Raw genomic sequence first — 19130 nt, forward strand, 5'->3', positions numbered from 1 at the left:
ATAGTTGCTTATGCTCCTACCTACTAAAATCCTGCTCTTCCTCCAAGGACTGACTACAGAATGAAATCTCCAATCAAATAAACTTTGATCATTTCAGCTGAATACTCTTTTACTTACATGTTTAAAATACACTCATGCCCTGAATTTATGGCATTTGTCACTTACCCTTCTCTATGTAATTGTGTCTCTTCCACTTCTCTAGAACACTACCACTATCTAGGAACGTTCTGCATACGAATGACATTTGTCAAGTGATCTATTGATTTATCGATCTTCAAAAATATTTACTCAAGGTCATATTCTTAAACATGGCAGGCATTTCATAAATATTAAAGGAATGGAAATAAAGAATTTAGTGCTGATTCTATTAATACCATGGTTTCACCCATTACTAATCTTCATTCTTTTATGCATGCTGATACGTGAATCTATGAAACACCATTTCTTAAGAAAACTGGAAGGCTAAATAACTATAAGTTTAACAGGATGTTTCACTTTTCTAATTAAAGGACCAGTTTATTTATTCCTTTTATCAAGATCTCTAATTTATCTGGTCCATTTTCTGGTATACTTAGCTCATAAAAGGTAGGCTTCACTTTATTTTCCTTTAGAGAGATATTTTATATAAACTCTACTTTTGTAAGCTGTGTAAGTCTCTGAAAACTATTACCCAATGATGAATTAACATTTCCAAAAAGCACTCATGAAGGTTCCAGTAACTTTTTTTTTGTATTATAATTATTTTCTTGTCTTCACATCTTTTAAGTAATCTCTACACCCGATGTGGGGCTCAACCTCAAGACCCCAAGATCAAGAGAAGCATGTTCTAACAACTGAGTCAGCCAGTACCTCTTATTTTTTTTTTTTTTACTAATTAATTGATTTTTAAGTAATCCTTACATCCAATGTGCGACGGTTCTGATAACTTTTAGAAGTATCTTTTGAGACATCTTACATTCTAAAATTAGGAGGAATTATTCTTTCAAGATGACTTTTAGCCTCCAACATCTTAAAAATTTTTATAATTTACATAATTCTTTCCTTCCAATTATCTCTGGCCACATATGCTCAAATTTTAAAATGTGCTTTGTAAGGAGAAAATTCATAAACAAAACTATGTTTCTTGAAAGTTTCTTTGCAAAGTAAGAAAAAAACGTGAATAAATTTAGTGCTTATTAGTCAATGCAATTAGTCAGTCTGTCTTAGAAAATTACTTTTATCTTCTAATTTGCCTCATGAAAGGGTTGGTTAGTTAAGATGTAATCATATGACTCAACAATTCCTATACAGGTTCTAGTGAGAGCTCTAAATATTCCAAAATAAGTAGCCATTTCCATATAATTTCTACTTTAAGACAAGCACCAGCTGTCAAATAATAAGGCTTAAAAGCTACAACGTCTTCGAGGCCATGAATCTTTAAATAAAACGTGGTAATGGACAGAAAGCAGAGACAATTAAATAGCAATTACTACAGTCAAATACTACGATTTGTACAGTCCATATAAAGGATCCATATAAAGGAAAGAAGTAAAAACTCTCTTTTTTTTTTAAAGATTTTATTTATTTATTTGACAGAGAGAGACACAGCGAGAGAGGGAACACAAGCGGGGGAGTGGGAGAGGGAGAAGCAGGCCCCCTGCCGAACAGGGAGCCCGATGCGGGGCTCGATCCCAGGACCCTGGGACCATGACCTGAACCGAAGGCAGGCGCTTAACGACTGAGCCACCCAGGCGCCCCAAGAAGTAAAAACTCTTTAATCTGTTATTTAATCTGAACAAAAAATCTTTTGGGAAAACTTGAATTACCAACAAAAGAAAACTGATAAAGAATTATCAAGTTAAGAGAGAAAAACCTGAGTTGCTGAATGCAGGACTCTATAATTATACACAATTAGATTCAACCATAAAGATACGAAATATTGGTCTACAAGACTGGTCTACAATCTACATCAAAACATATTTGCTCTTTAAATAACCCTACTTGTGGGGGTGCCTGGGTGGCTCAGTCGTTAAGGATCTGCCTTCGGCTCAGGTCATGATACCAGGGTCCTGGGATCGAGCCCCACATCGGGCTCCCTGCTCAGCGGGAAGCCTGCTTCTCCCTCTCCCACTCCCCCTTCTTGTGCTCCCTCTCTTGCTGTGTCTCTCTGTCAAATAAATAAATAAAATCTTTTAAAATAAAAATAAATAAATAAATAAATAACCAACCCTGCTTGCTTTCAACAATAACCTCATGTAACAAGGCAGGTCATCAGTCACGTCTCCTAAGAGTCAACTACATCTCCAGGAGCTGCAGTAGCATGTGCACCTTCAGCAAGAAGGGCAAATAGGTTTCCTCTCATTAAAACTAATTCTCTGATTGGATATGTGCTATGTGCCAGGCACCGTGACAACCATGAAGTAGATAATAATGATACAGATATGGCCTGTGTCCTAATGGGCCTTAGAGTACTACTGTGGGGAAAAAAGGCATCAAGTAAGTAAACACAACAACCAAATTATAATACTGAAATACGGTAAATGCTTTGAAGGAAAAGAACTGTGCACTTGGCTACAGCAATAGGGAATTATGAGGGGACTTGACTGGGTGGTCAGGGGCGGCATTTCTGAGGAAGTGGGATACGAGGGGTGAATACAATTTAGCCAAGAGAATAAGGGGAATCATTTTGACCAGAAAAAGAGGAGCATGAGATGGCCCTATGTTGGCGAAGACAGCATCACTGGAATACAGTGACGGCATGGCACAAAGGCCAGAGAGGTAAACAAAGCCACATCATGTATGGCCTTGTAAACCTCTGGAAGAACTCGAGATGGGAAATATCTGCTGGATGGTCACAGCATTTACTAGGATGGAGAGGAGACTAAAAGGCAAGACAGGACATGGAAACAAGAGTAAGATTTCCATTTTGAACATTTAAAGTTTAAAAGGGCTGTGAGTCAATCGAATGGCGATTTCAGTGGGCAGCTGGTCAGAGGCACCTGGAGCTCAGAAGGGAAGTCTGTACTAAAGATATAAATTTGAAAGTCACTAGCACCTGGATGGTATTTAAAGACACAGGAATGGGTGAGCAAGAAGAGGGCCCAGGCCTAAACAACTTGTATATTTAAAAGTTAAATACAAGAGTTAAAACATGTAAAAATGACTAAAAAGGAGACCAAAGGAGGAGAAAAATCAGGACAGCAATGACATGGAACCCAAGACAAAATTTCAAGAGGGAAAAGTTTGCCAGCCATGTGAAAGCTGCTGAGACACTGCCCAGCAGTGGCTGTCTAGTGTACCAGGTAGACAAAGATTCTGCTGCCAAACAAATACTCAACAGGAACGAGTACTGTAACTGATTAGCAGTGTCTTCCTTCAGTGCTAGATGTGAATCTAGTGATAGACATGTCAGGTATTTACTGCCCTTGATAATGACTAGCCCAAATAATTGTTCTTAACAATACATCATCTATCAGACATTTCCCATTAAAACCAAGCATTTACTACTCAATTCACAGCACCACTACCCTACTTGAGAAGTACACTGAACTCGAGTTAGGTAGGTACTAAGAAATTGTGTGATATTGCTTAAATAATAACATAAAAGCATAAAAGCACACCTCAGGAATTGGTATCTATTTTGCTGGATGGTAGACAAAAAGATCCTAAGCTTTCACTTTCATATAAATTAGAAACTCTGATCTTACCCATTCAACCAGCATAAGGGTTGTAGCTAGCTAGCTAGCATTTCTCAATCATAACCAGCAATCAAAACAAAAATGTTATCCCTTTACATCTGTATATAGAATTTTATTCCTATATTTATATAGGGGGAATAAAAAGTCCAAGACTATTGTTCTCATCCCACTTACTCATTTTCTAATTATAAAAAGCAGAATCTTAGCTGCCTAGTTTTTTTAAAGTTTCTATCCAGAAGTGTTATTTTAATTAGCCTAACTCTAGTAAGTTTATCGGTAAAGCTGTATTAAAATTTAAAACATATTTTTGTTATAACCCAAAAATCCCCATACCTAACTCTAAGTCAGGCAGTTCCCAAAGTTTGTAAAGGGATCTCTGGGTGATGGAAGGAGACAAGCGCACAGTGATATTTTCAGAAAGGACCATGATGGCGTGATGATAGAAATCAACTAATGGAATGTGTGCTTGTGTATTCTTGTGTTTCAAAATTTCTTAGTTTTAACTTATAATACAGTAAATGTTGATAAATACAGCCCATGTAAACAAAAGCTCTTTGAGGTCCTCAATAATTTTTAAGAATTTAACAGGGTCCTGAAACCAAATATTTTGAGAATTACCGCGCTAAATTTCTTTATAGCCATTTATCTGATATGAGTTTAAGCTTACCCTGACAAAGTATCGCATGATCTTGTTCTGGAAATCTCCAGGAGGTAGCAATAAATATAATAAGACCTCACACAAATCCCTTAGGAATCCTAGAAATGAAAAAGGTAGCTATAATAACATTAGAAAATATCAAATCTCCACTGATTGTCAAGGCAGAAATAAGTAGTTTCCCAATTATAGCAGCTTATTATTTTAATAATTAATTAGTACAAATCAGTATTGGTTAAATTTTTTCATTATTCTCCAAACAGTAACAATTCATTAATCAAACTAGTATTTTTTTTATTCTGCTCAGTTTTACCTTGTTTTTGAATCACTGAGAAACTTCTATTATCAAAGTGTTTTCCCCCTGAACAGTTGTGGTTGTACCACGTATTCTACACTTCTCCTACACATTATCTTAGCATACTTAAAAGTTATTTGCATATTTTAAAATATACCTGTAATTCTTCTTTCAAGAAAGAACCTCCACTATCTTGGTAGGTAGTAACAAAAGAAAAAGAGCATGCTCTTCTATTTTACTACTTCCTCGATTTACATGAAAAGTACTGCACATCACTATAACTATTTCTTATACTTAGCTATTATTTCATGCCAGTGCTAATGAAACGGCAACTAAAAATTGAATTGCAGCGTAAATATAAAAAGAAAAGAAGAAAAAAGGGGGTAAAGAAGAGCACAATTTAGAAATTGAAGAAAACAATTTCCACAACTAGAACTACTCTGTAGTTCATATGCTGACACTTCCTGGGAATAGAATTATATAGCTGATCCTGTTAATCAAAAAATGTGCTAAGTAGCAAAGACTCTTTCTGAGAGGCTGCAAAACTAGGAAAAGACAACCTCCTCAGCTAAAGCTTATCCGGTCTAACCTCTCACAAAGAAAAGACAAGTCCATTCGACTCGATAAACTATATTTGAAATCACTACACTCATTCTCTTAGAAAATATTTTAGGGTAACAGGTATGGAGAAGATAAATTACTGTAGACCATAAAAAGTAAATTTACAATTATAAATTGTTTGTGCCTGCTATATTTTAAAAGAAGAGAAGTAATCTTTAATAACCACCTTTAAATGTTAAAGATGACCTTTAAAAAAGAGAAAAGAATCAGGAAACTACTTTTAAGAGTTAAAAAATAAGATGAATAGTGACACTGTCTATACTATGCTACCTATCCTGTAAGAATAATTTCACCCTTTACCCTTATTTTATTCCCTGGCTCTGCTAACTTGTCTCTAACCAATCTGAACAGTTACTGTTCTCCAAAGAGTTAAACTGAGAAGAAAACCTTCTTCATCTTTGGGAGAAGTGCACACTAGATCACGGCAAACGTCCTTCTCCATTTCAACTTCAACTTCAAAGAAGGTATCCACAAGATCTTCTGCTGTACCTGCACAAAGAAAAGAATAAGATGTACAGAATGATAAAGAAAGACAATTTTAAAGTCCTAATTTTCAAAGGGAATAAAGATATTACCTTTTGCTTGATCATCTCTCTCTGTTATCTTCTGTTGAGCTTTTCTGAATACTCGTAGGTGTGTGCCAAAATCATCTACAATACGTGTAGTAAAATAAGGCTGCCAGTCTATTTCTTTTGACCTTATAAAAAACACATTAGATAAAAGCATTATATCAATGTTTTAATCAAAAAGTATAAATTCATTTTAATGACTAATAAACATGATTATCACAGAGACTGAATTTATTTACACTGAGATTTTGTTTAATTTCAATTACATCTTAGTCTTCCCTTTCACAAGACCCAAGGTATATCAAATCTAGTTGACAAAGTCTTTGAACAATATTATTTGAAGTATTTTATGTGCCAAAGCTTTAAAATACTAAGTACTTAAAATATAATGAAAAAAATGTTTTTCCAGTTAAATCTAAAATGAGTCTGACACCAGGTATATCATTATTTCTCACCCAGACAGAATACATTAGGGATTCGAAATGTTTTTGTTTGCTTTTAAAAGAGCATTTGAGACATTTCTTGGTTCCTTCTGCACCCTTTCTGAATTCTCTACATTCTTCTCTTTAGTTGTTCAGCCCAAGTTCTGAACCAAATACCTTTGGTGTAAGTCTAAATGGTTTCTGTTTGCAGATACTTGCACTTAAAAACTTGACCATTTGAAATAATTATAGTCACACAGAAATGGCTTAAAGAATGATACAAAATACCACACTACCCATGAAAAAGGTGATTACTAATTTTATTAAGTTACCTATTACTCTATCTTAAAAGTAGCAAACCTCAAGAAACACTGCTACTTTAGTACATCAGTGAAACAGTAACAAATAAAACAGGTAAGTCAAAAACAGTTTACACCTCTCCTCGGATTGATATTTTTAAGTAAGTATTTTTTTCAGTGCGATTTTCCTTAAATTAGCACTCAAATTAATTTACCTTTTTAGGAACATACCAAATAGATAAAAGAATCTATTCATAAAGATGCTGGGCAACAGAGGAGCAAAGAAAAAGTATACTATACTTCACTATGTTATTTACCCAAACATACATAATAAAGAAGCTAGTGAAGAAATTAACTTGATTATTGTAGCATTTTGAGAGAAAACTTAAAGGTGTTGATGGCATTAAGGAATATAACAGATGCCTGTTTTTTTGTTTTTTTTTTTAAAGATTTTATTTATTTGACAGAGAGAGAGACAGCGAGAGCAGGAACACAAGCAGGGGGAGTGGGAGAGGGAGTAGCAGGCCTCCCGCCGAGCAGGGACCCCGATGCGGGGCTCGATCCCAGGACCCTGGGATCATGACCTGAGCCGAAGGCAGACACTTAACGACTGAGCCACCCAGGCGCCCCAGATGCTTGTTTTCAAATAAAAACACAAGCGATTAACACTCATATTTTTTCAAATGCACACTATAATTTTGTTACATATGTGGGAAGAAAGAGTAAATTACTAAGTACATGAACACAAAAGAAATTAACCTTAAAAAAGTAAACTGCACTCAGGGATCTGAAAAGGGATTAACATTACTTAAAATACTACAAGAGCCATAGTATATAAGCATATACTAACTTTGGTGACAATACTCAGCTTCAACATAAAACCGAAAATAAAAACTTAAACCTAGCAGTCTCTAGAGTCTCCCTTTTTTTATTAAAAAAACAAACAAAAAAAACACAATCTGTATAAGCATCTTTCAAAAGTCTTTACATAAATTATTTGTAAAAAATCATCCACGTCTAAAAATTTTATAACAGAATTCAGTTGGTATAGGCCATTACTCATTTTATCCATAAAATGGTCATTCTAACAAATTTAGAAGAAAGCTGAATACATAATCTTTCAAATTATATCTGTTTTGTTTCAGGGCATAATGCTATTTATATAAGTTATTGAAATTCTCAAACAAAATAAAATTTACTAATTTTAGAAGGCATTTTAAACCCATCTCAACTCATTACAGAGGATATAATAACATTGACAATAAGTGAAAATAAACAAGCAATGCAAATACATAAAATTTATTTTCAATTTAAAATAGGGATTTCTTTGGGGTGCCTGGGTGGTTCAGTCGTTAAGTGTCTGCCTTCGGCTCAGGTCATGATCTCAGGGTCCTGGGATTGAGCCCCGCATTGGGCTCCCTGCTTGGCGGGAGGCCTCCTTCTCCCTCTCCCACTCCGCCTGCTTGTGCTCCCTCTCTCACTGTATCTCTCTCTGTCAAATAAATAAATAAAATCTTTTAAAAAAAATAAAATAAAATAGGGATTTCTACTTTCAATATACAAGTATGTTGAGGGTAGAGAAAACCAGGAACAGCATTCTATATTTCTACCTAAGATCATTATTTTCCCTTTGCTCAACTCAAAGGAACTTTTCTAGGTTAGGAAGAAAACAACAACAGTAGTAAATTGCTTCCCTTTGTAAATTAGGAAAACATCTACTAACAATTTCTAGTAGTATTTGTCTTAACAAAATTTGAAAATATTCTGATGACAGTGAAGTACTCCCTAAAATTAGAATGTACTGATAAATATGTAATAAATGGAACATGAATAGAAAAATCAATTAAAAAGTCATTCAATTTATATAATAGCCACATTTTCTTCAATTGATCCACATGTAGCTTTCTATTAGAGCTCTTAGTATCAATTATTCTTAAATTATGCCTATAGGCAAGGCTCTTATTTTTTTTAAAGATTTATTTGAGAGAGAGAGAGAGAGCACACACGCTAGCATGAGAGTGGGGGGAGGGGAAGAGGAAGAGAAAGAATCCCAACCAGCCTCCACATCGAGCACGGAGCTAAAGGCAGGGCTCGATCTCATGACCCTGAGATCATGATCTGAGCCGAAATTAAGAGTTGGATGATCAACCAACTGAACCATCCAGGTACCCTTATAGTCAAGGCTCTTTTTCACTTTGTTTAAAGTATTCCTCCACTTGATTTCTATTCTAATAAAAACACCCGGATTATTACAATAAATGCTTTTACCTACACTTTCATTTTATTACTAAGCTTTCCTTTCCTGAACTTAAAGATAGGAGAGCATTATTTCCTATATGACCAAGAGGATAAGTAAGATATTCAACCCTACCTTGAAAATCTAAAATTCATAGCAGGCCCCTGAAGCTTATGTATCTTGACAGAATGGTTGCAAGAATTACGGAAGTTAACTAGGAACGCAAACAAGTAATGAAGTTTTATTAAAGTACAAAAGCAAAAAGCAAACCAGTGTACCTCTCAACATATATTTGCATGTCTTTATCTCCATCCCTTATGCCAGCATTCTATTCCTGGCCTTTTATTTTAAATGGTCTCCCACATCCACCTTTGTCTCCCCTCCATTCTGTTTTCCATAGAGCAGCCAGAGCGGTCTTTTTAAAATTTTGCATGTTTTATCACAATAAAAAAGATGGTAAAATGTAAAAAACAAAAAAATAAAAAAATAAATAAAAATACAAATATGATAGTACAAAATACGAGATTCAAAACCGGTTCAATACCTCCCCATCAATCTCCGGGTTAAGCATGAATACTTTCTTGAAGATCTCGCATGCCCAGGAGGACCAGGCTTACTTCCTCATCACCATCAGTTCCATCTTCCTCCTTCCTTTCTGTTCTGCTGACTCACAGGCTTTCTTTCTATTTCTCAAATATGCCCCTTCATATCTCAGAGCCTCTGGACAGGCTAATCCCTCTGCCAAGTTTGCTCACCCCTGCCCACTCTCCACACATTTCCCTTCTCTCCCCCACATTGGCTTGACAATTCCCACTTACTTTAGAGTTCATCTAAAATATCTATTCCACATGGCAGCCTTCAATACCCCTCGCCCCCCTCTCTCTCTGCCATATTCCTTCAGACGAGGTATGGATCTCATAGCACCAAATTTTTCATGTTTTATAGCACTTACAACCTACAGTTAAATAATTCAATTGGTAGAGATAAATACAACTGCTGAGATAAAAATCTCAGGAAGCCAGAGACTTCATCTGTTTTATTCCATGCTCATTTTATTCACAGTGGTATCTCCCGTGGCTAAATAATGTATTGAACATTGGAGACACTCGATACATAGTGATTTACTGATTCCTCTCTCAGGGTCAAAAACACTGTTAATAGGTCCCTGGAGAAAGGCAACATGAGGTGCACAGGACAGTCTCTTTACTCCTTAAAGTTCTGAAACCGAACATAAAGTGAGGAGCTCCTTTTGCCTCTCTAAATCTCTAAGCTATTTAATGCTAATACCAAAAAAAAAATGCAGTGAATATCCCAAATATGTGGGCCGGCAATGAGATTTATATAAATTGCTTCACTGGTTCCATCTTTGCTAAGCAGTGTGCAGCTCAGCATCAGTAATGCAAAAAACACACCCAAATCAATTAAGGATTTCTGTAAAAGAACGCTAGATTGGCATATACGCCCTTAATTCAAGTAAAAGATTCACCATTTCATTTGTTGTGAAATTCAGCAAATCACATCACTTCCTAGGGTTTGTTTTCTCTAAAGACACTTAGAGCTTTAAGAGTCTATGATTATATTACCTGAATACCCAACCAAGCATGTGCAACACACACACACACACACACAGTACGTGGGAAACTGGTAAGTAAATCAAAATATTTGACAAAAGAGGGAGTCATGAATATATTTCATTTTAACTAAAATCATACAAATCTTTCAACATAAGACCTTGCATCACTTGCCAAGTGATATTAATGTGGCTTTTGTCTTTAATAAAATATTACAACACTGCAACAGTTATGGTGTCCAGTTTCTTTTAAACGGCATGACAACTAAAGACATTTGTGAACAAATCTGAATGCAGTCCTTCAAGACTTTTCCACCAATATTTCGTTAGTTGTCTTCTGCACACCTGAATCAACTGCAATCTATCAACCAGCTTGAGTAAAATTCCAAAGCAAATGCCTTAGTTTTTACAGAAACTACCTTGCCATTCTCATACTTCTTCCAACTATGTAGGAATAAATTAAGTGATGATTATAATAAAAAGTATAACTGGGATACATGGGTTCAGAAACAAATACAACTTTCTTTTTTTTTTTTTTTTTAACATAACTGATTATCTTTCTCCTCTAAATCACACATGTTAAGATCACACCAGGGACCAAGTACATCAGATTTTCTGGGGACAGGACCCAGGCATAGAAGTGGACAGAAGTACTAGAGAGTGGTCTCTTCGCCTAGCTTTAATACTAAGGGCATGAGTCAGTACGTCTTCGAAAGGGAATGGAGAATACTGGATAACTAAGGTAAGTTAAGAGAACTGCTACTACAGTAGTCCAGAACTGGGACCATGCCAAAAATAACTTAAAATTTTGTTTGACGATAACCACACACAAAAGTAAGTAGAGGTTGATTAAGTGATATGTTGTAATTTAAAAGGATTAAATAAGGCGGCTACACTTAAAACAAATCTTAATGAATTTAACTGTAATGGGAGAAAGAAAGGAATGAGCAAAAGAAGGGAATGAGCATGGTATATGCAAGGGTCACCATGTAGTAGTAGACTTGCTTGACTAGAGAAGTGGGTAGCTGTTTGGCAGTAAAGGTAATCTTCACATTCTTGGCAGAATACTTTCCTGGAAAAGGTTTTTTATATCAAAATGATAAAGGTAAAAACTGATTTTCCCATAGAAACAATCCTATAATAAATGTTATGTTCCTGATGCCACACTATTTTTTCTCAGAAATGACTCCTAAGACCTTATTTGAAAACAGTAAGAATGGCACTGTATACTGCATAGTGTGTATGTGTTTAAGGTATATTTTTTAAGGCTTTTTAAAGATGTATTAATCAATAAAGGAAATATAATAACCAATCACATAAATTTATAATAATATATATTAATCTCCTATATATAAGTTCTTTTATCCTCTATGTAAAAAAAAATACGCATTTTTGAAAAAAAAAACTTTACTATAGTGAAATTCCTAGTTTTTCTGGATAGATTTCAACAAGCAAGGATCTTTGAGAAGATTTTGGAAAAGTTTTACTCCAGTAGAGGGCTACTGATCAATGGATCCACAGACATTTTTTGCTGAAAGCAGGTGGTGTTCTAAAGAAGAATCCCTTCTTCCCTGAGCCATTGAATCAGGAAGTAACTTCCCCCTCATAATTCCCTATTAGAAAGGATATACTCTTTATAATACATAAACCTTTACTTGTTTCCATCGTTCAGGAGCCCTTGAGGGAATACTTTGTTACAGTGTCAAAAGCTTCAGCCTGAAATTGAATTTGAGCAGATTTTTAAGGCACAGAATTGTAAACTTGCTTCTAAATCCTTTAAAAGAAGTACCCTTCTTCCAATCTCAATTTACTCATAAATACGGTACCATAACCACCTCTCTAGAACACCTTTGTTTCCCTTTTAAAATTATTTTAAAAATCAAATTATAAGGATAAGTATAAAAGAATGCAACATTTTTTTTCACAGCATTCCTGAACTTACATGAAATTTATTATTACTCTCTACCATAATCCTCAAATATATATAAAAATTCCTCTTTTATAAGAGCTAAATTAGCAACCACACAAAGAAACAAGTCTCACTGCTTGATGGTTACAAACCTGTCTGCTCCCTTCACTGGCTGCACCTCTTCCCAGTTGCGGCACGGGGAGGGGGGGCAAACGTGCACATCTCTTTTCTAGCTGCACTTTCAGTGACTTCCTGACGATAGCTTAAAATCAACCACGGTGGGAATATTTACACTTCAGAAAACTTACAGTAGACTTCTAAAATTACAGATTTATTGTTTTCCTCATTCTATAAAGAATAGCAGTCATCAGGATAATCAAATAAAAATTTTTAAGTTTTCACTGATAGAAGACTTAACCATCAAAAAAAGATTAGTCTACTAAATGTCTTTTATGTCTGAAATGAAGCATTCTTTCTGACCACATAGAAATATAAGAGGTATAAAAACTTTATTATCATCTTATTCTAAGACCTCCTACTAGTAAAATAACAGACTAGAAAAGTACTTTAATTTCTAAGTAAATTAAATCTAATTAGCAACATTAGACACTATAAGAAATAACTCCCCAAATGGTATTCAAAATGTAAGGTATGACGGAGTATATGAGGGCATGTTTTGAGGACAAGGTATGACTGGAAAAATAAAAACAAACTGAGACTAGTACCAACCTCACCAGGGAGTGTTAGTATTTTAGAACTTCAAGGGATCTGAAATAATTACAAGTCTCTATCATTGTAGCGCCAGGCTTCAATTACTTATTCTAGATTATATAGTTAGTGAGATCAAGGCTTTGTTTAAAAAAATAAATCAAGGTTCTTAATTTTCAATTCACTGTTTTCTTTACCTTAATAAGAACACAAAACTTCCTGACTCTTAAAGTTACAAACAAATTGGAAGAAATGGGAGAAAAATTTTAGGTATGCAGTTTTATATAACCATATTAAAGGAAATGGTATTTAGTGAACTATAACACTACATAAGAAGTCCAGTTCTATATCCTGTGTCCCAATGCTTCAAAGAGGTTAAATATCCAGATGTTCTAAAGGATGAGGCTCTCATACAATGAAGAACTTAAAGAAACACACATAAAGCACATTCACCTATTTTAGAGATTAAGTATAAGGAACACAGAGCAGGAAGCCTTAAACAAGCTACAGGAAAGGAAAAAAAATAAATAACCTGGGGCTAAGTGTGCATCCTCTTAGGTATAATGTTAAGTATTAAAAAATTAAAGTAATGCTAACTATTTTAATAAACAAGATTTCTAGTAAAATGTACCTGACAAATGAAACATTCCTAGACTCAATAATGAAATATATTAAAATTCTGTGGGAAAAAAGGTAACATGTAAGTCATAAACGGGAACTCAATCAACAAGAATTTATTGACTCTTATTCCACTATTTCATCATGTACAAAACACTCTATTAAGCATTATTTTCCAGGATCACTTTCCAAAGACATACAGGGATAGTGGCTGCCTATACAAAACAGGTCATCTGTAGTCGAAAAAAAATGATTCTTAAATTTATATGTTCCTAAGAACATAAAAAACAGAGAAACAGGAAAATTCAGTTTAAAATAAGCCATCTTAGAGACCTTTATTGCTCATTACCAAATGTTTCTATCTCTGGCTATAAAAGTAATATATTTCCATTTCGTAAAGTGTAATTTCCTTCTTTTGATTTTCAGCATCAGTTATAATCAGCCATAAATCCACAATCCAAAGACCAGTTAATATTTTAGTGTATTTCCTATTAGTCTCTTTGCTATGCATGCATATTGACATTTTTTTTAAGATTTTATTTATTTATTTGACAGAGAGACAGTGAGAGAGGGAACACAAGCAGGGGGAGTGGGAGAGGGAGAAACAGGCTTCCCGCTGAGCAGGGAGCCCGATGCTGGGCTCGATCCCAGGACCCTGAGATCATGACCTGAGCCGAAGGCAGACGCTTAACGACTGAGCCACCCAGGCGTCTCGACAGTTTTTTACATAGCCAAAATCATACACTATATTGCATGAGTTTTTATTCTAAAATATTTCCTACTTGTTTAACAACACTTCCTAAATATTTTAATGATTAAAAACTATTTCAGGGGTCAGAAAACTTGTTCTCTAATGAGCCAAAGAGCAACTATTTTAGGCTTTGCAGACGACACTGTCTGGGGTCACGACTAGTCAACTCTACCACTGTAGCACAAAAGCAGCCATGGGCAAAATGCAAACCAATCAGTGTGACTGCCCAATAAAATTGTATTTACAAAAACTGACTACAGTACACTCCATTTAAAAATAAAATTACAAATAACCTAATTTAATAATGGGGAAAAGATCTGAACAGACATCCTCTAAAGAAGCTATACAAATGACTTATAAGCACATGACAAGATGCTCAATATCATTACCTATCAGGCAAATGCAAATCAAAACCATAACGACATATCAGTTCACACCCACTAGGATGGCTGTAATCCAAAAGACAGACAAAATCATGGGGCACCTGGCTGGCTCAGTTGGAAGATCATGTGATTCTTGATCTCAAGGTCGTGAGTTCAAGCCCCACGTGGGGTAAAGAGATTACTTAAATAAATAAAACTTGAAGAAGAAAAAAAAGACAGTCAAGTATAAGCGAGAATGTGGAAAAAATGGAACCCTCATACAGTGTTGGTGAAAATATGCAGCCACTTTGAAAAACAATTTTCAGTTCCTCAAAGGTTAAAGAGTTACTACACAACATAGAAATTCTACTCCTATATATCCAAGAGAAATGAAAACATAAGTCCACAGAATAACTTGTGTACGAAAGAAATTCTACTCCTATATATCCAAGAGAAATGAAAACATAAGTCCACAGAAAAACTTGTATTTGAATGTTCATAGTAACATTCTTCATAATATCCAAAAGGTGGAAACAATCCCATGTCCACCAACTGATGAACCCACACGTCCACCAACTGATGGATAAACAAAATGTGGTTTATGCCCATATGATGAAATATTATTCAGCAGTAAGAAAGAATAAGTAATAACACTTGCTACAACATGGATAAACCTTGAAAACATCACACTGAGTAAAAGAAGTCAGTTACAAAAGAACACATAATGTATTATTTCCTTCATATAAAATGTCCAGAATTAGCAAAACCACAGAAAGTAGATAAGTGGTTGCCTAGAGCTAGAAACTTTGGGGGGAATGTAGGAAGTGAATGAAAAGTGGATACTAGGTTTCTCATGGAATCATTAAAATGTTCTTAAATTGATTGTAATGAAGGGTGCACAACTCTATAAATACATTAAAAGCCACTGAGACTTTAAGTGGGTAAACTGTATGGTATGTGAATTATATAACTATACAATTAACAACTCCTGGTCTATTCTACATATGCAAAAACATTAACTTATTGCCCCTTCCTTTAAATACTTAATGGTTCCTAATTGTTTTTGCTATATTGTAGTAAATATGACAATAATCATCTTTCTAGTTAAAGTCAGTTTTAAGCTAAGTTTTCAAATGGCAAAGAATGTAAAATGGCAGAAGAGTATATACAACTTTACTGTTGCAAATGTCCATTATTTGATGTGCCTGCCTTTTGGACAAGTCTAGGAACACACGATCTATTACTTCTATAGCAAAATGGATAGTGAGAAAAATGGTTAAACTTTCAGAACATATCCCCCATCGTTCCAGAAACAGTGCTATCATTAGTATTACAACCACTGAATCTTGGAACCTATCTAGCCATACCTCCTCCTGCCATGGGAAAACCCTTTAGGAAGAACCCAGTGGTATTAGAATATATCTCCCTTCTGCTAATCTTGGGGTTAACGGGAACAGGGATGAACATAGTTGCCACATTTCACACTTTTGAAAGCAACAAGGTTCCTTGATCACTTGTATCTCCTTATTGCTTCAACCACACTAATCTTATTCCCCTTCTCAGAACTTTGCTCTTTCCTAACATGTCCTTCATCCCTCTGTCTATCCCACTATTCATTCTTGAAGACCGGTTTTTTTTTATTTTATTTTTTATTTTTATTTATTTTATTATGTTATGTTAATCACCATACATTATATCATTAGTTTTTGATGTAGTGTTCCATGATTCATTGTTTGTGCATAACACCCAGTGCTCCATGCAGTACATGCCCTCTTTAATACCCAACACCAGGCTAACACATCCCCCCACACCCCTCCGATGGTTCTGAAGTGGTTCATCTCCCCCTCCGATTTCCCCCCCTTTATTCTTGAAGCCCAGTTTTAACCTTAATCCACATGAGGTCTTCATTAGTTACTCTGGTCCATTCTACCTCTAGATAAAAATTGCTCTCAGTACCACACAAATGACTACTTTATTTCTCTCCATTTTATGTGCTTTAATATTGTCTCCACCTGCTCCTTCCCCCCCAAAACAGAACAAACTAAGACAAGGTCAAAGAATCTGTATATATATATCCTAGGAAGGTAATATATAACAAAAATTAACAGTAACAGCCAAGTTAACACTCACTGAACATTTACTATGTACTAGACCCTGTGGTGTGTGACACGCACTACTCCTCTAGATAAACATTACAACAACCCCATGGGGTAATTATCCCATTTTACTGATGCAGAGACTGAGACACAGAAAGTCAAGTAACTTGCTCAAAATACCACTTGTTGGTTGACAAATACTTCAGGAAATGCTTTTTGGACATCATCTCATTTGCCCCTCACAATTCTAAGTTTGCTACAAGTATTACTATTATTATTTTACACATATGTTAAGAAATTTTAAGTACACTGTAACTCAATGGTACAGGTAGAATTATAATACAAATCTCCCAGGACTCTCAGTCTTATACATAATATCTTATTTGAAGAGAAATAAAAATACATAGGTTATCTCAGATTCAACCCCTAAAGCTCCAACCTAGTTCACACCCAGGTTCTACCACAGAGAAGTCAAGAGTGCTCTATGAAGGTTTCCATCCCCAAATTGCTACTAGAGTAACAGGTACTAATGTTAACACAAGGTGTTATCATTACAAAGTACTCTCTCACATGTGATGCATTGAGAGAGGGCATTTAACCCTAACAACCTAATAAGTAGATACGGGTTATCATCAGACTCCAAGAATTTATGTGTTTTGCCCATTCAAGACCATACAGCTTAATAAATAATAGCACTAAAGCTGAAAATCAGGACTTCAGACTCTAAGTATATCTTTTTCTTCCTGTTATGTCTCAAAATTAGCATTTCATTTTATGCTGATACTCTGTAATTGTTTCCTCAGGGTAATGAATAAATATGAACACTAGAACTGAGTTGTTCTAAATCTTTTCTGGATTCATAGGCCCTTTTAAAAATGAAATCTATAACCACTCAAAAGGGAAAAAAACAGTTCTGTGTACATTTTCAGGACTTCATGGGCCCCTATACAAGACTGTGACTTGAAAGAGGCAATAATGTAGCGCTCCTGTTGTCTGCTCCAGAATACACAACAGACAGCACAGAACAAGGACTGAAGTAGTACTCAAATGATTGTAAACAGACCTAATTTTCTTTATACTAGCATTGAAAACAGTCAGGGAGACTCTATAAGACATACCTTTTAGTAGTAATAGAAAAAAACCAACATAGAACAAAAATAAAGTCATTCACAGAGATGGCACTATCAATTACTGAGCCTTACTAAATGCCAGAGACTTTTACTTCATACCATTTTTAGCCTGAAAACAGCCTCAGAAGTAACTTCGTTATTATCAACCTTTTATGAATGAATAAGCTACGGTTCAAAAGAAGCTGATTAATTTGTCCAAAATCTTAAGGCCAATGAGAAAGCAAAGATATAAATTCAGATCAGTCTAGGATGGAAGAAACCTGACTCTTCCTGCAATCACCTAAATATTCAGCTTGATAGCATACAATGTTACCAAAGGGGGGGAAAACCAAAAACAGAACAATTTATTACATGAAGTGTGAAGAAAAAGTGGTTTGGGGGAATCAAAAACAGGGAAAGCATTGCAATGAAAGGTTAAAAAAAAAAAAAGTGGGGGAAACTAAGATGAAAAATCTAGATCATAATATATCTTCTGGTAGGGAATGGAGGAAGAACACTAGACTGCTAAGAACAATCTGATTCTAATTCTTACTCTGCCCCAACTCACTGGATAATCTTGGACTAACCATTTAATCCTTCTGGACCTTAGCTTCCTCATCTGTTGTGAAATTATAAATGTCAAAGGGCATTAAAAACTTAAATTTCTAAATTCCTTCACAATTTTCAAAATTATTATTTTCATTACATTCCACTGATCAGGGATTTTCTTTTATTCACTGCAGTATCTGCAGCACCTGGTTGGTACAAAGGAAGCACAAGATATTAGTTGAATGGATAGATGAATTTGATGCCAACAATAACCCTGTGAGGAACACAGAACAGGGCAGATATTACTATGCTTATATCACATATAAGAAAAACCAAGATTCAAAAAGTTTAAAATACGTGCTCATAGTTCCAGAGCTAAGTAGTAGAGCAGAATGCAAACTGAAGTCTCCCAATTCCTAGTTCAAAGTTCTTTCCAGGTCTAAAATTTGTTATATTTCAATATATACTTAGGAAGTCAGACACATCTATAATGAACTCCTATTCCCACCTTTCCAAAGGGCAAAAAAAAAAAAAGTCATTAGGATGATGTTACTATAGAAAGTAGCAAATGACTGACTCAGAAGAGTTGCCTGAAAAAATGAATACCTAATACTCAATAACGTTATATATATGAAATAAAGGAGATAAAATCCTATTTCTGAACTTTAATTATACTTTATTTTC

At 35.0% G+C, this 19130-nt stretch overlaps 1 protein-coding gene across 2 annotated transcripts in view; it reads right to left on the bottom strand.

Annotated features, from left to right (window-relative positions):
- SNX13 (sorting nexin 13) overlaps positions 1 to 19130 on the bottom strand; it is a 123556-nt gene that overhangs the window by 55370 nt on the left and 49056 nt on the right. For both annotated transcript variants that reach the window (XM_078059339.1, XM_078059340.1), the window contains 3 exons: positions 5824 to 5945; positions 5636 to 5737; positions 4345 to 4433 (listed from right to left, as the gene is read on the bottom strand). In XM_078059339.1, coding sequence (XP_077915465.1) covers positions 4345 to 4433; positions 5636 to 5737; positions 5824 to 5945 — 313 coding nt within the window. The remainder of the gene's footprint in view (positions 1 to 4344; positions 4434 to 5635; positions 5738 to 5823; positions 5946 to 19130) is intronic.

This window comes from Halichoerus grypus, chromosome 12 (assembly GCF_964656455.1).
Source record: "Halichoerus grypus chromosome 12, mHalGry1.hap1.1, whole genome shotgun sequence".
Lineage (NCBI taxonomy): Eukaryota > Metazoa > Chordata > Mammalia > Carnivora > Phocidae > Halichoerus > Halichoerus grypus.